At 40.7% G+C, this 25,718-nt stretch overlaps 1 protein-coding gene across 1 annotated transcript in view; it reads right to left on the reverse strand.

Annotated features, from left to right (window-relative positions):
* Positions 1-794: 794 nt before the first annotated feature.
* notch1b (notch receptor 1b) overlaps positions 795-25,718 on the reverse strand; it is a 54,802-nt gene continuing 29,878 nt past the window's right edge. The window contains exons 11-34 of the mRNA XM_008417950.3: positions 25,015-25,248; positions 24,802-24,912; positions 22,373-22,565; positions 21,593-21,738; positions 21,391-21,504; positions 20,566-20,685; positions 19,255-19,407; positions 18,946-19,174; positions 18,454-18,655; positions 18,174-18,327; positions 17,919-18,103; positions 16,755-16,887; positions 15,350-15,607; positions 14,768-14,880; positions 13,442-14,013; positions 12,054-12,488; positions 11,114-11,262; positions 8,564-8,777; positions 8,271-8,361; positions 7,601-7,763; positions 6,225-6,523; positions 5,388-5,535; positions 4,725-4,822; positions 795-3,927 (exon numbers count right to left, since the gene is read on the reverse strand). Coding sequence (XP_008416172.2) covers positions 2,635-3,927; positions 4,725-4,822; positions 5,388-5,535; positions 6,225-6,523; positions 7,601-7,763; positions 8,271-8,361; positions 8,564-8,777; positions 11,114-11,262; positions 12,054-12,488; positions 13,442-14,013; positions 14,768-14,880; positions 15,350-15,607; positions 16,755-16,887; positions 17,919-18,103; positions 18,174-18,327; positions 18,454-18,655; positions 18,946-19,174; positions 19,255-19,407; positions 20,566-20,685; positions 21,391-21,504; positions 21,593-21,738; positions 22,373-22,565; positions 24,802-24,912; positions 25,015-25,248 — 5,807 coding nt within the window. The 3' untranslated portion in view covers positions 795-2,634. The remainder of the gene's footprint in view (positions 3,928-4,724; positions 4,823-5,387; positions 5,536-6,224; positions 6,524-7,600; positions 7,764-8,270; positions 8,362-8,563; positions 8,778-11,113; positions 11,263-12,053; positions 12,489-13,441; positions 14,014-14,767; positions 14,881-15,349; positions 15,608-16,754; positions 16,888-17,918; positions 18,104-18,173; positions 18,328-18,453; positions 18,656-18,945; positions 19,175-19,254; positions 19,408-20,565; positions 20,686-21,390; positions 21,505-21,592; positions 21,739-22,372; positions 22,566-24,801; positions 24,913-25,014; positions 25,249-25,718) is intronic.

The raw sequence follows: 25,718 nt of genomic DNA on the forward strand, positions 1-25,718 counted from the left end.
GAGTTTGAATAGTCAAAAATGTGACATAAATATTCCAAGATATTTAGATTAATTTAGATTAATTTCAGACCTATTCTGAAAAAAACAAAAGGGATTTTTTGAGTTCCAAAGGTCAAAAATCTGCTTAAAAACACTCATATTTTCCAGAATATACGCGTTTTATATGAAACTTGTGCAGGAATGAAGAATAAGGGGCAATAGAGGTGTAAATTTCCACTAAAAACTCTGAAAATTTTAAATTAATCTCAGTAATTTTCTAGAAAAAAAAACATGGAAATTTTTGAGTTTCAGAGGTCGAAAATCTTTTGAAATAATTAAAAGTCAAACATTTTCTACTTTCAAAACTCAGAAATATCCAAGTTTTTGTCCCTGTTTTTTCTAGCAAATTTCTGACTGTTAATGCAGATATTAGATTGTCTTGATCTGTCGTGTCTGTCTCTATGAAATTAACAAAATAAAATAATATTAAAAAATCAGGCTTGTTTACTGCCATGTATTCAGAGCAAAATAAAACTTTAAAAATGTAGCAAATAGTGCTAAAGTTAGTTCTCTTTAGGATCTTAACCTTACACAATATTTGTAAATAAAGATGGGTTGCATCAATGCTAAATATTTCCTTTGATTAGTTAATTGTAGCTGGCGTTGTGATACATAAATAAGAACGTTACTCAACTCCACCACTAGATGGAGACAGGCTAAAAGATGTTTAATTTATTTTGCTGTTACTTAAAAAGACAAAATTAATCTAAAATATTCGATAATATAGCCTTTAATGAACAAAAGAGGCGTTCTCGTGAGATTAAGACACCAACGTGTCCTTTATTATAGCAGGTAACTTTTATACAGAATGAAAATAAACAGCAAAAATACATTTAATGCGAATGATAACTTTACAGAGGAAGCAAACAAATATAAAAAAGCTACCACAACCTAACATATTCTTTTTTCCTAATAAAATTTCAAAAATCAAAACAGAATGCATCTCACATAATATTTAAGTGGATACAACTGAGAACTTAGCTGGCAGTGCTTAAAAAAACATTTCTGCACGTACATAAAAGGTTATCTCAGTGAGGTTTTGTGTCACAGAACAGTAAATAAATATAAATTTATAAAACCTCAATGTTTATGTATTTTTTCTTCATTTTTGTGAAAACAATACCTAACAATATATTTCATTCATTTGTGTGTACTTCAAATTGATTTGTGCCTTTGGGCCAGAAAAATAGAAAATATATAATCTGATCTGTTTTACATTTTAGAGAGTGTTGACCAGTGCAGGATCAATTCGATGCATGCTGAAGACTTAAGATTTCTTAAACAAAATCTTGCTTACGAGGGAAATGCAAAGCATATTTACAGAAGAAAGAACACAGCCATAGGCTCAAACTAATCGGAGGGAGAAGGAAATAAATTGTCCCGTTCCCTCTGGACAACAACAAACATTGTGGCCAACAGGCCAGTTCTCCAAAAACCACAGGACTCACAACAACTCATGCCTGCGTCAGTTAACCGCCAATCTCCAAGATGGCCGTACAACATGTCACCTCCCCGCCACAAGAAAACACAATAATGTGAATTTTAAAGGCACAGCGTATCGCTGCCTCGTCGATTTAACAAAATGTACAAAACTCTAAAGAGCGTCACTACGATTTACTGGATGTTTTGGATGCCTTCACAGGAATCTCTTCACACTTTCAAACTGAAATAACACTGAAACTTAAAATGTGCTCTAGCTTAATCACAATTTTTATTATGAACAGGATTATACAAAATATAAACAGAAGAAAAAGGACAAAGACTAAGAATGTTTAGGGAAATAAATACCCAGTGTGTACGCTGCAGAAAACAAACTCTAAAAGAAAGAAGTGTCTCTAAAGGACTTTCTCTGTCCTGCGTATGACCCAAAACCACGACAGGAACACTGTAAAAACACAAAATATTACCAGCTATTTTTAATTTAATTCTAGTGCAAATATCTAAGTACACCTGAAATGAGAAAAAAACTAGCCAAGAAGTAATTTTACAGTAATAAAGAGAACATTCCTTCCTTAAAGTATACAGGGGTTTTTTTATTACTGTATATGATTTATCTCAAGAAGAGTAGCAATATTGCTTAGTTAATTCAGATCCTAAACAATAAACAATATAGAAGAAAAATGATTAGTTCCACTGGCCGATTATTAGACATTTTTTCCATATTATAAGTTAAATAATCTGCCAGTGGAACTAGTCATTTTTCAGCATTAATACAAAATATTAAATTAAAATAAGTTCCTTTAAAATAAGTTAACTTAAAATAAGTTCCTTTTTGCTGAAAAGTTACTTGTAAGTTTTGTCTTATTTCAAGTCTACTCAGATAATTTAACTAAAATCTAAACTGAAAATACTTGGTAAGAATTTTTGTGTTTTTGCAGTCAAACAAGCATAAATACAACCTTAATAAATAAAAAAACAAATAACAGTAAATGAAGCACATATGTTGCTGTTAGTAGAAAAATTTATAAAAGTCCTACATCTCGATTACAGCTTTGCTTGATTTCCTTTTTCGAGTGCTTTTTTTTTTTTTTTTTAATACAAAATAAAAAATATATACAGCAGCTCATCCTCTGGGGTGCGGAGACTCTCAGCTTCCTACTTGAACTGTTCTGATATGTGGCCGATCTGGGACTGCATGCTCGTCGGTGGGCTGGAAATGCCCTCTGACCAGTCGGACATGTTGGAGTGGGGGGACGAGCTGGACCACTGGTCGGGGGATCCAGGTGACGGGGTCAGGAACGGGTGGTCCGGCACCTGGACCTGATGGTTGGGGGTGTTGTCCATCGGGCCAGAGTAGCTATGCTGGGAGGGAGGAGTTAGGAACTGGGTGCTGGGCATGATCTGGCTCTCCTGAGGGAGGATGGTGTGTATGGGCATGCTGGAGTTGGCCGCCCCCTGCTGGAGCTCTGGGGAACTGAGGTCCCCGCTGATGAAGTTCTGACTGTTGGTCGGGTTAGAGTTCTGGTGCTGCTGATGCAACTGCTGCAGGTTCTGCATCTGCTGCATCATGTGGGTCTGTGGGCCCAGTCGGGTGTTCTGCAGGCCCTGGTAAGTCATCATCTGCGACAGGCCGGAGTTGGGGTGGCCGTTGTGGAGCGGCGCTGCGATCATCCCCTGGTGCAGGCCACTTTGGCCTCCGGAGGGCGCTCTCAGGGGATTGAACTGCCCCGCCTGGCTCATGCTGCTGTGCATCCTGGCCAGCCAGTCACACTGGCCGCCCATGGCGCCCTGCGCTGCCGAGCCGGACACCGGCAGGTGGGTGAGGCGGGGAGGCAGCGGGTCGAACTGCATCCGGGCCAGCTCCTGCTTGTTGGGCATCACCATGTGGTTCACGGCCAGGTGGGGGTCCGCCATGCTCTGCAGGTGGTTCAGAGACACGGACGGCGACTGCTGGAACGGGGAGGTCATCATCGGCGGCGACGCCACGTCAGAAACGTAACCGTGAGGAGACTCCAGCGAATCTACGGGCGACAGGACAGCCGAGCTGTCCAGGAGCGTCCCGGACTTCCCATCCTGAGAGTTCTTCTTCTTCACCTTCATGTCTTTGCTGTCTTTGCATCCAATCCCCTTGTGACTGGGCTTGCGGGTTTTCTTCCCCTGGCCTTGACTTTGAGGCTGTGGCTGCTTCATGCCGCCCAGAAACCCGCTGGGTGAGCAGAGCGGGGACGACAGGGCGCTGCTCAGGGAGCCGCCGTGCATGGGGGGGCTTCGTACCAGGTTGTACTCGTCCAGCAGCCTCACGATGTCGTGGTGCATCCGCTCCTGGGCGATGTCCCTGGGTAGCCGGTCCATGTGGTCCGTTATTTCTCTGTTAGCGAAGTGATCCAATAAGACCTTGGCGGTTTCATAGCTTCCTTCTCTGGCAGCCAGGAACAGAGGAGTTTCCTCCTGAAGCATGAAGGAGACAGAGTGTTAAATGAGAAGGTAGCCGCTGAAAGAACACTTTTCTATTCAGCCTTTAGCAAGAACATGGCCCACTCTGCCATGACGGTCGTCAAAAAAAACTGTGAGCTCCCTAATATTGCTTCTATTTAGCTGATTACACTTTAAAAATGTGTGTTCAGCTGCACAAACAGACAAGGATGCAAACCAAACTTGTCATTTTATTGTAAAGCTTTTAATGAGGAAATATACTAGCTGTTAATTATAATGACTGTCAGTCATAGTGGATTTGTATGGATTTGCAACTAGCATTTTTTTTTACAAGGTAAGAAGTCAAATGTTCATATGTCTGATCATTAGTAACCATGGACAAATTACCCCACCATCGTAGCAGCGTAGGATATACAAAAAAGACTAGTAAGCATCTAGACTTTAGTACATTTTTAATCCTGCTCCGGTATAAGGGGAAACGCAGTGATATAGTGATATAAATCATGTGGTTTTAATTCAGGCAAAGTCAGTAATTTCATCAAAACGTCAGGAGGGAGGAGGTACAGGTTGGTTTCTAAGCTAGCTATTTCCAACATTTGTAAATACCACCATCTATGAGCTCCAACCAAGTATGTTACATTCACAAATTAACTCGACTCGAACAAGAAAAAACAACTTGGGTAAATCTCAGTCGCTCTGTTCAATCTGTCTTTCACCTTCTACATCACTCATGGCGCCTCGAGTGATATGGTGACGTAGCTGCAAAGGGTCAATAGCAAACACCAAGAGAAGGAGTTTAAATATTTTTTAACCTTGTTGTTCTGCATGTCCTTGTTGGCTCCATTCTTGAGTAGAACAATAGCAGCCTCTACATTATTTACTGCTGCAGCCCAGTGTAGAGCTGATTTACCTGAAAAGATAAAAACAAGAGTTATTCAACAGTTGAGAGCAAACGGATCTAAACACTCTGACCTTTCCAGATAAAATCCTTTACTCTGGTACTAGATTGTGATAGGTTTTTCAGTATGGCTGAAAAACCTATCACAATATAAGCATTTCATATCAGCCGATATTGATGATTATTGATTCGTTTTTTTCTATCTGAAATACTGGAGAGGTGACTTTTCCAGTTATATCCACAGTTTTCACTCAACGCCGTTGTTTTTTTTAATTAAACAGTTATGAGGCACAGTGGTGAAATATTAAACTGCTGCTGCGCCAGTTGCTCGACAGGCTGTTGCTAAGTAACCAAAGGATGTGTGAGTTGCTTGGCAACCAAAGAATGAGTCAGTCACTTGAGCGGCTAAAGTCTTTCCTCTACCTTCATCTCCCAGAATGCCATGCGGTTCTGGATCAGAGTTTAGCGAATATACTTTATAAAAAATACAGAATTTTCAATCAGACGTCTTACATATCGATTTTGATCATCTATCTATCACAATATATATAGTTATTGATTTTTTTTTTTTTTTTACCAAAGTCATCGATGGCATTCACATCTGCGTGACAGTTGATGAGCTCCTCCACCATGCCCTCCACTGCCAGCCTGGCAGCCAAGATCAGGGGTGTGGTGCCATCATGCATGCGGGCGTCCAGATCTGTGGCCCGGTTCCTGATCAGAATCTAAACAGACACAAACCAGATTATGCTTCCTTCAACAGGTTAGGATGGCTCAATGGCCTATACAAAACATGTTTGTTATTTTCCAGCAGCCTTTGTATAGCATACAGCGGTAAAACCAGCTGACCAAACATGCTGGAGCTCAGCATGGGTTGCTAGGTGACAGGCTGGCGCTCCAATGGGGTTGCTAGGCGCAGTTCCTGCTGGTTTGTGACATTATATCTGGAGGGTTTTTGAAATGGTTACTTTTCCAGACATATTGTCTTACTGTCAAAAAGTGGCTGGGTAGATTTTTTTTAATTACTTGGGCTGTTTTTAGAAGCAGTTTACACCCAAATGGAAATACAAAATTGTACAACATGTGAATTTTGCATGATATATCTCCTTTAAGTAGTTTCCAACATCCTTAATTCCTATTATAACTTTTGTGCAAAAACACAAAATGTAATGTTGGTCTATTTTCCAGTACAAATATTTTATTACACTTAAAATAAGAAAAAAGTAAGTCAGAAGTAACTTTTCAGCAAACTACAGGAGCTTGATTTAAGCCAATAATTCCTTAATATTAATATTGGCAGATTATTTCACTAATAACAACAGGAAGATTTTGTGTTTTTGCAGTGTATAAAACAATGACACAATTTGAATTATTTTCTCTCTTAAATCTCTCTTGATGCAGACAAACGGCCTACCTGAAAGACTCCCTGGGCGTCGGCGGCCACGGCGGCGTGCAGCGGCGTCCGGCCCATGTTGTCCTGGATGTTGGCGTCGGCACTGGCCTCCAGCAGCCGTTTGGCAGCGTCAGAGCGGGCGTACCGAGCCGCCAGGTGAAGAGCCGTCTCGCCAGTACGGTCAGTCTGGTTGTGCAGGTTAGCGCCCTGGTAGATGAAGTCATTGATGACGTTGGCAGAGGCGTCCTCCTCTTCCTCGCTGTTGCCCGTTTCCAGTCCTCCTCCGCTGCAAGATGCTATCATCAGAGGGGTGAACCCATCTAAGGGGAGAGGAAGCAGAAAGGCATGAAAGGCATGAACCTGTATTTGCACGGTCAGCACAACTCTGAAACGGGCCAAGTGAGTGCAGGAGAAAGACAGGAGTGCTCCACTTCAAAGCCCTGAACAGATCAAAACAAAGCAACAAACAAATCGAATGTGGATTTGACGCTTATGCCTGTGTTGAATCATCATTGCTTTTTCTTTCAAGAGCGGATTCTGATGCAGGCGCCAACACAGGAGGAGCCTCAGAAGGAAAGCAGAGCTTCAGGGGTTTGCTGAAGCCAGACTGCTCCAATAAAACCAAGCATTAATATCTAACCGAGAGAAGCAGCTCAGGCAGATGACTTGGAAAGGTTTTCTCCTCTTCAAAAGAAAAGCGAGCCCAAGATCTCACAGATTTGGTCGATTCGAGTGCATCGATCCATGACGGAGGGAAAAAGTGAGCTCTCAAGTTGTTAAATGAACTACTTTGATTTTTTTTTTTTTTGAAGTTTCCTTCAGGGATTCTGGTAGTTTTCTTTTTATTTATTTATGTTTTTTGCATTTGATGCTCTTGTTGGTTATTATAATGTTGAATACAGATAAAAACTGAGTCCCATTACTGGTCAAATGATTAATCTGATCAGGAATCAGTGTTTTCCCCGAGGCGCTCGGCTTCCAGCTGGCTGCTTTGAAGAAGATCCTTTACCCTGAGGACATAGCGGGGCTTCAGCAGCTCTTTCACGCACAATTACACACACACACACACGCACGCATGCACACCTACGCACACACACACACACACACACACACACACACACACACACACACACACACACACACTGAGGATCTGCTCAGAAATATCTGCTCATTTTTTACCTTGTGAACCCATAAAATCTGTCAAAACTTTGACAGTTTCACAGGATTTAAAAAACATGTCATTCTGTTGTTACTAAAGGAGAGACAATTCACACATTTAATGTCTGGATCTTATGAGATAACCAAACAAAAAATATGTAGTGAGGATGTTATTTAACTAATTTTGATTAGTTTTTCTTCCCAGATCACAAATACGACAGACTGATTATGTTGATTACCTGGCCCTCGCACGTTGACATCCATGCAGTCATTCTCGATCTCCCCCTGAGGAGGAGTGGGAGCGATGGAGGGGATGCGCAGATCAGCCGCGTCCAGGTGCTGCTGGGTCCACTGGCGGTGGTCTGTCTGGTCGTCGGCGTCCAGCACCGCCTGCTCGTCAAGCTGCAAAAAAATATCACACGCAGTAGGAGTTAAAATTAAGAAAAGAAGCAAAATGTTGAAGTTTTCCTACAAGCACATGATAAAATTTGATAATATAAATTTTATTTTAGCAGATTCAACATTTCCAGATATTTCTTTGGGAAACTGTAGCATATGATAACCACCACTGCTCCCAACAAACCCAGTAACTGCTTACATCCATGGTGGTTTCTGTGCAAATTTAGCTTTCACTTACTGTAAATAATCTTTCAATGCTCAAAAACGCATGCACATTTTGCAGATTTTTAAATGATCTAATTCAGCTGCAAATTCCTCTTGATTGGATGATGTTTTTTTTATAACTACATGTTGAAATTTTTGTTCTTACTGTATTAGTTTTTTGTGTTTTTATATATTTTCATATTCTATTATTTTCCCCATTGTGGGACAATTAATGATCCTTCTATTTTATTCTATTTCTAATAAAAAAATATTAAACAACTTAAGAGTTTATGAATGTTTTCTTACTTTGAAGCGTTTCACATCCGCCTGCTCGTCCTCTCCCCATTCGTTCGGGTTGTCGTCCATCAGAGAAATATCAGAGGTGTTTTTCAGTGGCCTGTGTAAACGCAGAAAATTCTGGATAAATCCACTTAATCTGCTGCTTTTAAGCCAAAAAAAACCAAACCATTGATTAAATTCCTACCCCACCTCTCTATCAGATGAGGTTAATGATCATCTAAGTTGTCTCAGACTCACTTATGATCATTGTAAAATTCAAATTTGTCCAAATACGAACGTCCAAAACAGGACGAACTCACTTCAGTCCGACTGAGTCCTCTCCGACGGGCTCCCGTCTCTTCTTCTTGCTGGTCTCCGTGGTCTTGAAACCCTCGGGAAGCCAGAGGCGCCCGTGCTCGTGGCGCCGCTTTCGGGCTGCCACCATCCCCACTCCCAGGAAGGCCAGTATCCCGACGCCGCCCAGCACCAAATACATGGCGTAGAGTCCGTCGGACGGCTGCAGGTCAACGCCGCCTGTCAGGAAATGGGGCGACATTGTCAAGAGCGAAGGTCCTGACTGTCCGGCTCTTCGTCGCTCCAAATTGCACCCAGAGCCAGGGACCGACTGACAATCCTCGCTGCTTGTAAAGCTAGCTTCTATCTATTCAGTAATAATCAGAATAGCTAACCACTTTTCATCAAAAAAAAAAAAAAAAAAAAAAGGGGATGGGGCGGGATAAAAAAGAAAATAGGGAAGAAAAGAACATCACCACCTCCTCTCTCCCTTTTCAACTCAGGGTACCAAGAGACAACTTTACCATTTCTTCTTTAAGAGAAAAAAAAGAGGGAGGGGATTAATGAACTTCAAATTACTGCACGCGCTTTAAGCTGTAAAGACGAAGGATTTATTAGGATTTTCGAGATAACAAAGACTCCCAACTTCTAGCACACTCCCGATCAATTTTTCCTCTTCTTTTTTTTTTCACTAACGATTTTGAAATGATAAACTCCCCCAACCTAAACCCTCAGAGATACATTAAGTCCTGGTATTACATTCAGCGAGGTGAAGGTTGCAGCAGCCCCTCGCCATGTGGGATAAGGCGTGTGTGTGCGTGTGTGAGAGTTCGCTGTCAGAGGACGTATAGGTGCACATGTCTGAGAAAGAGGAAGCCAGAGACGTCCTCATGAAGCGAGCAAAGGGGGTGTGGATGAGTTGATTTGCTGCAATTAACCATTTTGGAGCCTGAAGCCATTGGATTTGCACACAGAGGAAGAGATTGATTGATTCGACCATGAGATTCACTATTGCATTTGTTCACCACTGCATAACAAATACACAATCAAAGAGTTCTGCGGATCCGACCGCAGGCCGCTGCCGACCCTGTTAGCATAAAGCCTGTGTTTCTAAATATATATCTGCTTTATGCACAATTTTACTCACTTTTCATGTTTTTTTCTAACTTAATACACATCATATTAATCCCACACTGAGAAAACAAGAAATCTTATCTAATATTTTTATTCTAGTTTGTAGTGAAAATATCTTAGTACATTTGAAATAAGACAAAACTAACTCAGAAGTAGCTTTTCAGCAAGACACAGCAGCTTGTTTTGAGTCAATTGTTTCTTAAAATGAATGAAAAAGTTCTAGTTCCATTGGCAGATTATTTTCCCATATTATAAGTGAAGTAATGTGGCAATGGAACTAATATTTCTTCATCAATATTAACTAATTATTTACTAAAAATAAGCTTCTATATATTGTTGCAAAGTTAGTTTTCTCTAATTTCAAGTGTACTGAGATATTTGCACTAAAAACTAGAGAAATAGTACTAAATAGTTTGGAAATCAGTGACTTTATTTTCCTTACATTCCAGGACATCTTTGGTGTTTTTCAAAGTGGGAACAGTGGACTACATTTTTTTTTACTAATGATGTCTGTTTTTCAATAATTATTGTTAAACAAAAGTTAAAATGACAGATAGAAGATAGAAATAACCTTTTTTTGTCCTACAGAGAGGAAATTCAGGAAAACATTATTTGCAGGTTAAATTTATCAAGTTGCTTTGCTACTCAATCTAGAAATTGAAAAGTTTCTGACCAGAAAAAGACTGAAGGAAGGAACCATCCAGCAGCTCTGCTGCTGCAACAAACCTAAACTGTGAAGATTAAATAAAGTTTGATGGGATTAATAGAAAAATATTGCTTTTTTTTTCATCAAAAGAGGGGATGGTGGTAGAAAATGTTATCTGGTAATATATTCAAGATCAGATTAATATAGTTATAATAAATTACCTGATAAAATTTTCCACTGCAAAACATATTGCCAATTAAAATCAAGGGATATGAGGCAGCCTTTATGCTAAATTAATGTAATAATTATTGAGAGAAATGTACAATTTATCGTTTCTTTCCATATTTTGTAGCATTTTCTGCAAGTTTAGGAAGGTTTAATGTAATTTCAAATATGTCTTCTAAAACTCTATAATTATAACCTCTACTCAGCACAATGACATTAAAAACGAGGATTTTATTTATTTATATATATATATATATATATATATATATATATATATATATATATATATATATATATATATACTCTTACTGTGTTGAAAACATACTTGGCAAAAGTCTGATTATTTGCTTACATTATTGGCACATTTGATAAAAACGTGTGAAAGTAATTAAAATATGCCCAATCTTTATTGCAGTAGCATAAGCGCACATTGGCAGATTTGATGCAGATGGGGTAGAGTTGTGTTTTTTTTTGTTATTTCTGTCAATTTCTTGCCTAAATTTCACCTACTAAACAAAAATGCCTGTGATCTTGTAGCAATAGATCATAGATTTCAGTGAATAATACTCACTGTAAACAGCTTCAATAGTAAAGGGAACGTCCAGTTTGCCGCTGGACTCCAGAGCTCCGAGGAACGCAGCGGCGTCATCGGAGCTCTGGAAGCATTCGTTGGACTGCTGGAAGCACTGACGGTTGTCCATCTCCAAGTGGACGATTGATCTTCAGGACAAAACAGAAAACGGAGAAATAAGTCTTCACAGTTTGTGTCTGCTAAATTTAACTTAAAGTTGACCTATTATGATTCTTTGAACAGATTAGGATGGGTCAGTGGGCTTTACACAACATGTTCATTACAATTTTTGAACAAAATTATTCTTAGATGATGAGATTTTAGTCTGCTCAGTTCTGCCTATTTTGAGCTCCTTTCAGTATGAGCTGTTTTAGGGCTTCTTGTCACTTTAGGCTGTGTAAACAAGTGTAAACTCAACATTTACATTTGTAGATGAAATTAGCTGCAAACAGATGCACAAATGTACAACCATACATCTTTAAAAAGCAAAAGAGGAGCCTCCTGCACAACCAACAAGAATGCAGCAAATGGTTTCCAAATGATAAGTCAAGAACAAAACACTTTTGTTTTTTCAGCAGCCATTGTACAGCGGTAAAACCAGCTGACCAAACATGCTGGAACTCAGGTTGGATTAGTTTGATAGGTAATGGCGTAGTGCCCATCCAATATGACTGAACAATTAACAAATATTAATTTATTGCCAAAAAATGGCTTGATGCTTTTCTAGGCGCTTGTATTGTTTTTAGAAGTAGTAGAGACCCAAATGGCAGCATAAAAACATGCACAATGTGAATTTTTTATAATAGGTCCCCTTTAAAAAAGTGGATTGAATGGATGAATGACAGGCTAAAGTATATAAAAAAATATTTTTCATACTCAAAAATGTTAAAAAAATGTGAAAAAAGTTTCCCTTCTATGTGAGATACAGCTGTTTTCTCACCCTTTTACTTGCACATGATCGAGCTCCCTCCTGGCTCTCATGCCGCCGCCTGCCACGTCATACAGGCTCCTCTTCATCACAATCAGCACCTTGTCAGGAATCTCAGACAAAGAGTCCACCGAACGCTTGACATTGTACTTCTTGAGCTCGTGTTCATTCCCGTAGTACGGGTAGACCATCATCTCCCCCTTTGTGTCCTTCCTGAATATGACGTTGGTTCGGAGGACGCGGCTCAGCTCGCGCAGGAAGCCGAAGGAGTTGTTGAGGAGATGATCGGGGGTGATGTGGACGACCACGACCAGCTGGCCCACGGCGAGCTTCTCAGGCATGTTGTTGGCGCAGTCCAAGCCGTCCCACTCGCACTCTGCGTTGTTGCAGCCCTGGTCACAGTGGCCGTCAGCGTAGTGGTCCTTACAGTACTGGTCATACAGAGGACTGGAGGACAAGCATCAGCATTAAGGATTTCATTTGGGTTGATTAATTGTGATTAATCGATTTTTGAAGTAATTGTCAACTACTTAAGTAATTGATTCATTGGTAAATGACTCTAAAAAAGGCTATTTTCTGAAAATACAACTTACTCAGATCAGAAATTAAGCCAAAACTGTACAAAAAACACATATATTTTGCATTTAAGATGAAAACAAAAAATTGTTGACTATGAATATGTTCAACTCAAAACTCCTATTCAAATTTCTGATAAAGCAGATTTTGCTATCCAATTATTGATTAGTTAATCTAAAAATAATCAACACATTATGTCAGTCGAGCAGGAAGGTCTGAGCTTTTTACATGTTGATTTTAGAAATATTTTCTAGCTGCAGATGCATCCTTTGCTACAAATGATCGAGCAAGAAATGCTGTTATTGTATCTTAGGCAATAAATATTTATTCTCTTATTTAAAAAAGTTACATTTTCATGTTTTAATGCATTCCTATTGTTGTATAAGAATGCGGCAAGGGGTTCAAATGAAACCCCTTGCCGCACTTTTATTTAACAAGCTTAAATAAAAGAAAAAATCAACACAATGTACAAATTGTTTTTTCTGATGAATCAATTAATTGTCAGAATAATTGATTAATTGGATAAATTATTTTTAATAAAATAGCCGTTAGTAGCAGCTGTGGGTTTAGCTGCTAAAAGACACTAGTTTTTCCTTAAATTTCACCTTCTTGTAGAAAATTCACCATAAAATCTCTCACAGATTTCACAGATTTTATTTATTTATTTTTCTTTCATTAGTGTAATCTACCACACTTTATATTTTCTACTTCAATGTTAAATACATTTCCATTTAATTTTTTTATTTTTTTTTTCTCAAACTAATAAATAAATAATAATAAAATAAAATCTGTGAAACATTTCTATCGGTACAAAAGCGGCTTACTTGCACTGTCCCTCCAGAGTCTGGCAGTCAAAGCCGTCGTAGAGACATCCGGCGTTGTCACACTGCGAGTCGCATTTCCCGTTGTTGAAGTATCGCCAGCACTGCAGCGCGGCCGAGCAGTTCTTCCACGGGTCGTCAAAGTTGAGCGAGCAGTCGCCGTTGTCCCAGCCGCACGCGTGGTTGTTGCAGCGCGCGTCGCAGAACTTGTTGTGCTTGAGCTCCTCGCACTCTGGGATGCTGCAGGGCATCTCGTAGTCCGTCGGCGGCGGGATGGTTTGGCCGAAGCCTCCGCGGAAGCCGTAGTCCAGGATGTGGCAGCGGAGGCCGTTGAAGTTGGAGGGGCAGACGCAGCGATAGAACGGAGCCTCGGCGGCGTACTCGCACGTGCCGCCATTGTAGCAGGGGCTGGAGTTGCAGAGGCTGTCGGTGGGGTACTGACACTCGGGCCCGGTGAACGACGGCAGACACAAACACTTCGGACTGTTGTGGCCAGAGATGCAGGTGCCCCCATTGCGACAATGGAGGCTGCCGCAGGCCTGGGAGTCGTATTCACAGCTGGAGCCAGTGAAACCCTTCATTGAAAAACACAGAAATTAATATTGTGAGTTGCAGCTTACATTTTTTAAATGAGAAGTTTAAATGTCTGCAATGAATATACAGCAGCTTTTGAAAAAAAAAACTGCAATGGAAGCATATTTTAAGCCTAATTACTAATTAAAAGTAAATATACAGTATAACATTTACCAGAACTTCAATAGCTGTATAATTGCATAAACATTAGTGTGTCCATAATTAAGGACATTTTCACACCAGATAGTCCGGTTCATTTGGGGACTAAAACTGTTTTAGTTACATTTTCAGCTGATGCTGTTTGCTTTCACACTGCATTGAATCAATTTGTGTCATTGTGTCAATTAAAGGTTCTATGGCTGAGAATAAAATTTTATTCACGGCCGCTCACGTCCAGCCCAGATGTGGTTAAGATGCGCAGGTAAACCCGGCTTTCGTGACCCAAAGGCAGGGTTTATCTGCAGGGTTAGCAACAATTCGGGGTAAAAAACAACATTTGTTCTTGTGCTATGAAGACATTTAAATCAATCAATCAATCAAATTTTATTTGTGTAGCACATTTCAGCAGCAAGGCATTTCAAAGAGCTTTACATAATTAAAATAAAAACAGCATGTGACATTGAATAAACAGTGAGAAAGAGAAAGAGATTTTTGGAAAAAAAAAGATGAAAACATTTAAAGTGTTTAAACTGAACACATATATATCGAGTCAAAGATACATCCTTAGAGATTAACGGTACATATTTGTTTACTCACTGGGGGACATTTGCAGATGAAGCCATGCGGCGTGTTACTGGCTACAGCACAGCTCCCTCCATTACGGCAAGGTTTACCCTTACAGCCATTAAACACTTGGTCGCAGCGCTGACCTGCAGAGAGATCATTCACACACACAGTCAGATAAAAAAACTTTTTCTGTTAGGTTTCATTTAGAAAAAATGAGGGCAAGATAGTTAAAATCTACTAGATGGAAGTGTTAAATCTACAAAAAAGAAAATATAACAAAGCATAACTAATCTTTCACTGCAAGTATTTTGGTTTTGTTTGTAGAGCAAATATCTTGAATTAAGACAAAACTAGTAACTTTCAGCAAGAAATATGAGCTTTTTTTATGTCATTCCTTAAAATTGATGAAAAATTACTAGTTCCACTGGCAGATTATATAAAACCTTTATAAAATGCCAGTGAAACTTGTACATTTTCATCAATATTAGCAAACAGCTGACTTAAGTCACTAGTTTTGTCTCATTTTAAATGCACTAAGATATATGCACCAGAAATAAACCAACTGGGTAAGATCCAGTGTTTTTGCGGTGTCTGACCTCCAGACGTGAGTACCTGTGTATCCGGTGCGACACTCGCAGCGGTAGTTGTTGGTCAGCTGGGTGCAGCTGCGCGTGCCCCGCGGGTCGCAGGGGTTGGACAGACACTCGTTGACGTCCCCCTCGCATCGCTCGCCCACGTACCCCGCGGGGCAGATGCAGTGGTAGCCGCCCACGCCGTCCACACACCTGCCGTTGTTGAAGCACTTGGGCTCTTTGGTGACGGGGTCGGAGGTCGGGTTGCAGTCGTCCACGTTGATCTCGCAGTGCACACCTAGGGGTGTGAAAGTAGGAGAGGTTTCACTCATTCTGTGTGTGTTCTGTCATGTTTCTTGCTCTGTGCTCACTGTAAGCGTTATTAACTATTAGAATCCAGATAAATGCATGAATGTACCTTTAAACTTAAACAATTAATCAGATTAATCGTGACTAAATAATTTAGTAATCGATTAACTGTTAACTGGAGTATACAGACTCAAATAAGAGGCCATTTGCTGAAAGAAGAACACACCAAGAGCAGTAATTTAGTCAAAATTGTACAAAATATCCATACATGTTGCATTTATGATAAAAATAGACCTTTGATTATAAATATGCTCTACCCAAAACTCCTCAAGTGACACAGCTTTAGCTTTGGTACCGAGTTTAAATTCTGTGACAAAATCTCCTTTTGCCATCCAATTATTAATCAATTAATCCTAAACTAAACCACAGATCAGCCCTGCACTGTATTGATGATAAATCAAGCAGAAGCTCTAAGCTTTTCACATCTTGATGTTAGTTTTTTCAGGCAGATGCATCCTTTGCTACAAATGAACAAATGTTCACTAAAGGAATGCTATGTGTTTTGATTTTAGGCACTAAAATATTTAATTTCTCTTTTTAAAAACATATATTAATTATTTGTTTATTTGAATCCTTTAATATATCTCTAATATTGTACAAAAAATGAAAAATCTGCAGACAGTGCCAATCCTTTTTTCTGATTAATTGATCGTTAGTTGCAGCCCTATTTAAAACTCATATCTGATTACGAACTGAGCAAAGTAAGTTGTCCTAATTTCTAAGATCACTCACTTACAAAAGCACAGACTGAGACATGTTTGCAAAAAGGCCGAGCTGAATCACAAACTCCCTCCACCAGTTTTAAAAACCTGTTGGCCGCCTTGGGACGCTCGCAACTCGGCTGCCAATTTGAGCTGACCTACAACACACGATCCCCTTCATGTCGGAGAGAGAAATCAATGGCAAATTTGACAAGTGGAGGAAGAGTTGGAGGCAGGCTTGAAGGAGGGAGTTTTAATGCCCTGGGTGCTGTTAAGCCCTAATTAATGAAGCGTGGAGACGGGAAGGGGGCAGAAGGGGAGGCGGGTGGAGGCAGAAGGATGTGGGAGGAGTGTGTGTGTGTGGGGTCTGCTGACCTTGGGTTCCTCGGGGACAGGAGCATTTGTAGGTATTGATCAGGTCAATGCAGGTGCCCCCGTTCTGGCACGGTTGGGAGAAACACTCATTGATCTCCTCAGAACAGTTGGGCCCCAAGTATCCTGGCATGCACTGGGGGACAGAGAGAGGAAGAAGAGAGAGGCGAGTTTGATCAATGTCTTACATGAAACAAAGACGGGTTTTGTTTACTTTGCTGTTTTCTGTTTTCATTCATTCCTGCCAAGGCCAGCAGAGTCTCCTCTCCGGGGAAGAATAACACAACTCAGCCGTTTACTTGCTATAATTAAACTGGACGATTTATTGGGAAGCAGCAAAAATTAGCAGTGGCATCAAAACTATACACAGTTAAAACTAAGGGTGCACCTATTGCAGTTTTCTGGACGATCGCCGATTACCGATCTTTAAAAAGCCTGACCCTCCGATTCCGATTTTGACAGATACCAATTTTTTAAAATATGAAATGTTGCCCAATATAGCAAGAAAGTGGCAACAGTTTTTATTGTTAAGTGTAAATGTGCAGACATGACCTGGTGGGCCAGTCTATCAGTCAAACCTCTTTCACTGCAGGGCAGAAGAGGACAGTAGTTGATTTTTAGACCTTTGCCAAGGTAAATAAAATCAGGGGATCAGATTGGCTGCACTTGTAAAAATCAACAAATCACAGATCTCCCAAAATTAAAAATCAGCACACCCCTAGTTAAAATTGGGCATCATTTTACAAAATGATAATCAATGCCTACATGTTGGGTGTTATCACACCTGACAGTCCGGTAGACTCGGTTTGATTGGGGACAAAAGTTCTTACATTTTCAGCTGCTGTGGTTCACTTTCACACTGCACTGAGTCAAAAACCAGTTCCCATGCTCGCCTGTGGTGGCGCTACAACAAGAACCACAGAAGGAAAAACCCAAAAAACTCAGAGGAAGATGCTGAGCGCAACTTAATTCTTCACAAAATGTAAACAAATGTGGAGTAGCGTCAGATTTTAGAGATTCTAGGATTTCTCTTTTGTCTTTCTCAGCGATCTCCAGTTCAGTTTGCATTCACATATGCATAAGCTGAGCCAAATCAGGAAGAAGCAACATACGAGGCAACATCTGAGCAGATCACCGGCTGTTCGTGTTTGTTTTTAGGGTCGTCACCTTGCAGGAGTATCCACCCAGAAAGTCGGTGCAGGTGGCTCCGTTCTGGCAGGGGTTCGGCGTACACTCGTCCACCTGCTCCTCGCAGTAGCTCCCAGTGTATCCCACCTGACAGCGACAGTAGTGGCGGTTTCCTACATCCAGACACTGACCCGAGTTTTGACAGAGTTGGAAAACAGCAACTCCTGAGCAGAAAAGGTAAGATGGAGTTAAATTTAGCTTTCTTTTACTGCTGAGGTTTTATCTCCCTCTTACCTCTTTGCTTGGCTGCAACCTCACAGGAAACACTCGGGACGTCGCAGTACAGGCCCGTCCAGCCGGTCTCACAGTCGCAGCTGTAGGTGGTTCCTCTCTGCCGGCAAGATCCTCCATTTTTACAGGGAGACGTGTCACACCAATGAACCAAGTTCTGAAACACACAAAAAAGACAAACTCAGCTGAAAGACTTTAACATTTAGCTGAATAAAAACATTCATTGTGTCTCATTTTTGCATATTAAACATGTTTTGATGATACTGACTCCCCCTCATCCTACCTGACAGTTGAGTCCCGTGTAACCGTGCGGACAGGTGCACTTGTATGTGCCGTAACTGTCTTGACATGTGCCGCCGTTCAGACAGGGTTTGGAGTCGCACTCGTTGATGTCGTGCTGGCAGTAGTTGCCAGTGAAGCCCGGCGGACATAAACAGGTGAAGGTGTTGATGCCGTCTACGCAGGTTCCTCCATTAAAACAGGAGCTGAGAAGGAAAAAGAACCAGCAAAGTGAATCAATAACTTATTAATCTGAGCTGCCAGGACTGAATTTTTGTTAAACTGTTTAAACTTTATGTTTAAGCTTTTTGACAAACAGCATTTCTGACTTCTACTAGCAGGGGGCCTGCAATAAGTGCAGCTTTGTAGCAAAACAAAATTCCACCACAGGGGGCAGCAGTGGACAAGAAAACCAGAATTACGCTGCTGTAGAAAATGAACCTGTTGATCAGATCAATCAAAGTCAAAGCTGTTTCAGTTTGGGACAGCGCTCTACCTCTCTGTGCAGTCAGGTGTGTTATTTTCACAGTGGATCCCACTGAAGCCAGGCGGGCAGGTGCAGGTGTAGCTGTTCACGCAGTCTGTGCAGTTGGCTCCATTCCTGCACGGGTTACTCTCGCATTCGTTGACGTCTTCCTCGCACTTCAGTCCCCGGAATCCAGGCAGGCAGGAACACAGGAAGCTGTTGACCTCGTCCTTACAAAGGCCTCCGTTGCTGCAGGGGTCTGAGGGAGGAATCGCTCCACTTAGAAGAGCGACTTTCAGGTTTAACTTCAGATATAAATATAACTTCAGATTAACTCACTGGGCTTGCAGTCATCGATGTCGGTCTCACAGTTGCGTCCGGAAAAGCCCGGTTTGCAGGCGCAGCGGTAGCTGCCCAAAGTGTTCTGGCATGTTGCTCCGTTGCGACAAGGATTCTTCACGCACTCCTTGATGTCGACTTCACATGCTTGACCTTAAAGGGGCAAAAAATAAAAACAGAACATGTAAAATGTCAGAAATAAGACTGAAAATGTCATTCCTGATTATTAATAAAATAGATCTATAAGACTACATAAAAAATGCCTTTTTGCAGTGAATTAATTCTTTTTAAGCTTTCAAAATCACAGAACGTAGACAGAGTGAAGTCATTTTAGTGTTTTAGAGCAAAAATGTTTTTTTGTTTGTTTTTTTTGCAATTTCAACATTCAAAACATTCATTTTTATAGCATTCAGTTTCTGAATGCTATATTTGATATATTTGATATTCGTAGAGCTGGACGGCTGAAAAACCTGTCATGATAACTACGTTTCATATCAGTTGATATCAATAATTATTGATTAGTTTTTGTTTTTTTTTATAATAAAATACTGTCAAACCAATATCAGCCTTTCCCTTTCCTGTTTTATCCAGTTTTCACACCACAGTGGCAAAACCTTAAACTGCTACTTTGCAAGTTACTAACAGGCTGTTGCTAGGTAACCATGAGTTACTCAACAGGTTATTGCTAGGTAACCAGAGAGCGAGTGAGTTAGTTTATGCCACCAACTTTGCTTAGCTGGCCGTGAGAGGTTAAGCAGCTAAAGTATTTTCCTCTGCCTACATCTCCCAGACTGCTGTGCGGTTCTGAATCGGAGTTCAGTGAAATTATTGATATTTTACCAAACATATTATCTATTGATTTTGACCACATGTCTTTTAAAGTTCGTCTTAAAACCCATTTATTTTACTTGGCTTTTAACTTATTATGCTGTGTTTTAATGTACAGCACTTTGTATCAGCTGTGGTTGTTTTAAAGTGCTTTATAAATAAAGTTGGTATGGTATGGTATGGTATCACCACATATATCGTTATTGATTTATTGGCAAGTGCTAGATATACGTGTTAGAAATCCACCAGAACTGTTTCCCACAGAAAACATTAGGAACAGTCTGTTACATCTAGAAAAAACTTTTAATCTCCTAATTTTATGATTTGGTCTTAGTTTTAATGTCTGTCAATACCTGTAAATTAGATTGTTCTGATCTGATTAATCTTATTTTGTTAATTCAGACTTTCAAAAAGCAATGAACAAGCATTTTCAAGGTTTCCAGGACTGTGTAACTTCTCTGCCGATAACTTAAGGGAGCTCACCTTGCCATCCTTCAGGACAGACACAGGAAAAGCTCAGGTAGTCCTCCGACTCCTGACATTGGCCTCCATGCTTACAGGGCTTGGAGCTGCAGGGAGCCATCAAGATCTCACAGTTTTCTCCTGTAAGACATGGAAACACGTTCTTGAGCGAACTACGTTGGATCTTTTAAACTTCACTCCGTGTTCTCATCCAGGGCTTGGAGATAACCCAAACCAAACAGACACAGAATCATCTTTCAATCAGTGCTATCCCAGGATTTTCTCCAGGCTCTGTCAGTATCAGAGGCCTGGGGACGCACGCCTCTATCTGTTTCCACAAACGCTCGGCTCGTACGGGAAGCCGACTCCAGCTTCCGGCTATTGTGAAGCCATTTGCTTTTCTGTGAGACAGGAAGCAGGCAAACAGGAAATGTGTCAAGCACCATGTTCCCACCCCAACGCCAGCAAGAGGCCTTTTATTATTTAAAATCCTGTGGAGGGGTCCAAAAAATACACTGCAAATACAAGACAGCCGGCCCCTTAGCCTTTCCAGCATTATCTGTTTGGTCAAAAAATAAGACAGATTACGTTAAAACATTTCCCAGATCTGTTTGGGGAGAAGCGTGACCCCCAGAGGAATCCAAAGTTTGGTGTCTTTGAGCTCGGAGGAAGTCTTGTGACTGAACTTTACTCGACAGTTATTTCATCACCAGCATATTTTTCCTCTTTGGCAAATAACTTAAAGTACCGAAGTGGGTGGAAACTGCCCCCCTCAGTAAGGAAATCCCACGATAACATGGTAACAGATTGATGTATTATTAAATAACTTCAATAATAACATCATACCGGTGTACGGCAGGACACAGTTGCACTTGTACCCGGCGACGTCGTCGATGCAGGTCCCCTGGTTCAGGCAGGGGTTGGAGGCGCATTCGTTGATGTTTGTCTGGCAGTTTGGTCCTGAGGTCGGAGAAGACAATAAATCACCTCCACACTCTTTAAAGTTCAGACGAAGGTCACCGGTCTGAGCACACAAACAGATACCGACCCGTGAAACCCATCCGACAGGTGCAAACGTAGCCGCTGGTCATGTCCTTGCAGGTCCCTCCGTTCATACAAGGGTTGGACTCGCACTCGTTGTTGTTGATGTCGCAGTTTTTGCCGCTCCAGCCAGAGTCACACAGGCATTTATAGCTAACAAGAAAACAGCAGAAGGCTCAGTCAAAGTCTGCTAAAAAACTCTGACTAACATGAATATTAGCACTGTTCACTGCAAAAACACAAAATCTTACCAAGTGTTTTTGGTCTGGTTTGTAGTGCAAACATCTTAGTACATTTGAATACAGGAAAACAAACTTACAAGTAATTTTTCAGCAAGACAAAGGAGCTTGTTTTAAGTAAATAACTCCTTAATATTGATGACAAAGAACTAGTTCCATTAGCAGATAAGACATTTTTCCCACGTTATAAGTGAAACAATCTGCCAAAGGAACAAGTACTTTTTCATCATTGTGAAGGAGTTATTGACTTAAAACAAGCTCCTATATCTTAGACTAGATTAGATTTATAAGCTGTACAATTAAATTAATAGTACAGATCTCCTAAGGGCATTTATAAAGAAACACATAAGGCTTGAAAATAAATCAAAAGATGTCTCTTTGTCTGAATCTATGCTCCTGCTCTGTCACCCTGATGGTAGCATTTTGCAGAAAGGTTACTTCTAAATTAATTTTGTCTTATTTCAAGTAAACAAAGACACATGCACAAAAAACTAGACAAAAATCCTTGGTCAAATTTTGTGGCTTTGCAGCGTTGATGCGCGTCCTACCCGTTAATTTTGTCCTCGCAGTGACCGTGGATGCAGGGGTTGCTGAGGCACTCGTTGACTTGGGAGAAGCAGGTGGGATCCTGGTAGCCGTCCGGACAAACGCAGGTGAAGCCGTTGACTTCGTCGATGCAGGTGCCACCGTTGTGGCATGGATTGATGGCACACTCGTCGATGTTGATGTTACACATCATACCTGAAGTAAAAAAAAGAAGCTGTAGTCAAAACAACACTACATACTCACAGAAGTGCCTACCTACACCTTTTGGGATTGGGATTTTATGTGAAAGAAGGACAGAAAATAACATAACTGTTAAAGATTTACTGTATTATTTTATTAGTTGAAAATTGTCTCAAAATTACAATATCAATTATTGCAATAATTTCTGAGAGAAGTAATGATCATTAATGATAATAATATTCATAACCACACTTTTTAATTGGTTGGTATGCATTTTTCAACCAGAAAACCATAAAAATAAACCTTAAAAACATGATCCAAGAGAGAAAGAGTGGCACTTCAAATGAGTTTGGAACAACTAGCATTATGGAGTTCAGGCAACATCAATGTTTTCTTAGTTAATGCATTCATTAGTTGTGATTTTTTTTCCATCATGTGTTCTTTACTATTATAAATATTTTCCCACTCAGATTCAGTAAGTGTTTAACCCTGACAGAAAATAAACAAGATAGCCGTTTCTGTGACCTTTGTGGTCACATATCTGAGAATCCACAGCAGCAGCAGCCAGTGAAGTCGCACACAGGGCCTCCACACAATGCCGCTAATACGACTGCAATGATTGTATCAATTTTCAGAAGCATAAGAGATCCAAAGTCCGCCTTTGTCGGTCACTTGAAGCGTTGACGCCATTCAGGCCGGTGCCACGCATAACATAAAGGCAGCCCATTGAGCTTTAAAGCACGGAGCAGCTTCCAAGCTTTTAAAAGCTCAACTTTCAGGAATCTTTCAGGGAATCTTTTCTCCTGCACAAATCCCCGGCGACTCGATGTGCCAGTATGTGTGTGTGTGTCTTTTCTTTGTGGTGGGGCGGGCAGCTAGCATGTCCTAACAGCAGCAGGTTGGGGACAGGGTGGAGCTGCAAAGCGACACCGGGCAAACCTCAGAGGAGCGTGCGCTCACTCGCTCGCCATCTGTCACCCCCACTTTCTGCCACAATCAAGCTCCTCTGCCCGTTCCTTCAACCCTCCATTCCTGTATCTTAAACCGCTGCTTTATTTACATACCTATACTGCCACGTGAAAAAAGAAAACTAAAAACAGAAACTGGAACTGGAACACAAACAGAAGATTTGAGGAAATGAAACTCAACTATAAACAGGTATGGTGAGCAAAGGTAACTGAACAATGCTGAATCTCTTCTACTGACTGCAAATCAGACATAATGACATAAAACAACAGAAATTTTAAGGTATTCATCGGCCGGCAGCCATGACAGCATAGTATATTCAATACTTTGTCTTTTAAGAACATGTAAACATAAATCGTTAGCATCTGTCACTGTTTGCAGCTATAGTAACAGCAATGCAATTTTCAAGACTAGACCTGGCTGTAAACGTTTAAATAAACTTCCGTGTGTAGCTAAGACTGGCTTTAGTGTTTCAGGTTTCAACAACTCAAATTTAAGACCTTTTTAATGCCCCCTTCAATGAAACGTAAGACCATAAAAACCTATAAATATAGAAGATAGTTGGGGAAACTTAATGCATAGCAATCAAGCATAGGAAAAACTGTAAATCTGGATTTTTATTTGACTATAATACAGGCAAAAAAGTTAGCTCGCTACCTAGTGAGGGTATCCTCAACCACATCAAGTCACAGAATGCAATGAAGGCGTTTGCGTGCCATTGAAAGTTTTTCCTGACAAAAAAATCCCATGAGAAAAAAACAGTCCTGCCATGACAAAATTTAAGACCTGAGATTAATTTATTTAAGGCTAACTGACATCTTAAGGCTTTGATTTTAGACACACAAACTTAAGACATTTTAAGGTTGCATTTTCTGCATGTTGCTTAGGCCTCAACAACCTGCAGTTGGGTCTGTGCTGTACATTTCTGCCTCTGACGACAAACTCATGCAGGGAAACTCAGTCCACATACTGGGCATGTCAGAAGCTGATAACTCTAGAAGCTTTTATTCCTCATTAAATCAACCTTTTTCTTGTAATAAAAAAAAAAATTCTGGTAAAATTGCATCTTTTACTGCTAACTGAATTTATTCTTGCAATTGAGCACAATTTCTTGTAGCCTGGCCCTAACAGTCCGTCGTATGAGTAACATGAAAAGCCACGTTTTGAAAATACTTTTCTGTTTTCAGAAAAGCGAGAGAAAAAAAATCTAAATCAGAAATTGGAGATTTTATTTTTTAGACATTTCACCCACAGCTAACTTTTAATATATTTATATTTTACTCACCAGTGTAGCCAGGTTCACAAACACACTCATAGCCATTGATTTTGTCGATGCAGGTCCCGTAGTCACAGAGATTCCCCTTGCAGTCGTCAATGTTGACTTCACAGTTGACTCCTGAGGAGAACATTCACTTTCAATCATTTTCAAGCTTTGATTGATTGACTTGCTTGTTCCTTTCTGTTTTGTTTTTGTTTCATTGTGCAGGCCAGTGCCCACCTGTGGTTCCCTTGGGGCAGCTGCAGATGTAGGCGTTCTCTCGATCCAGGCAGGTGCCTCCGTTCCGGCATGGCTGGCTCAGACACTCGTTAATGTTGGTCTCACACAGCCTGCCGGTGAACCCGGGGTTGCAGCTGCAGCTGAACGAAGCCAGGCCGTCAATGCAGGAGCCGTAGTGGCATGGGTTCGAGTAACACTCGTTGATGTCCGTCTCACAGTGCCTCCCAGTGTAACCTGAAGGAGACAGACGTTGCCTTTTGAACAGGTGAATTCAACTGATGATGTATTTTAGATGTATTTCTGACATCAGGGTGTCTGCAGGTTTCAGCAAGTCAAATTTAAGACTTTTTAAGACCTTTTCTTAATGCCACCTTGAATGAAATTTGACATCAAAAACACTTTAAATACAGAGAATGATTGGGGGATCTTGCTGAATTACAATCAAGCTTCTGGGGTTTGTTTGCAACTCGTGGCAGCGGATTTGTGTTTCTCACACATTGCGCCAAGCTAATACGTTTTTCTCCATCTAGCCTCGTATGGGTTGGCAAAAGAAGTGAGCCGGTGGAGAAAACAAAGGTTGACCGGCCGTTTGGCAATAAATTTGCACTGAAAACGGAATAAGCTATCTAGATAAAAAGGGTATATTAGCAGCTAGTTAGCAGTAGCCTCAACCGTTTGACTCAAACTTTTGTCCAACACAAAAA

The sequence above is a fragment of the Poecilia reticulata genome, chromosome 9, assembly GCF_904066995.2.
Source record: "Poecilia reticulata chromosome 9, P_reticulata-male-v2, whole genome shotgun sequence".
NCBI classification, from domain to species: domain Eukaryota; kingdom Metazoa; phylum Chordata; class Actinopteri; order Cyprinodontiformes; family Poeciliidae; genus Poecilia; species Poecilia reticulata.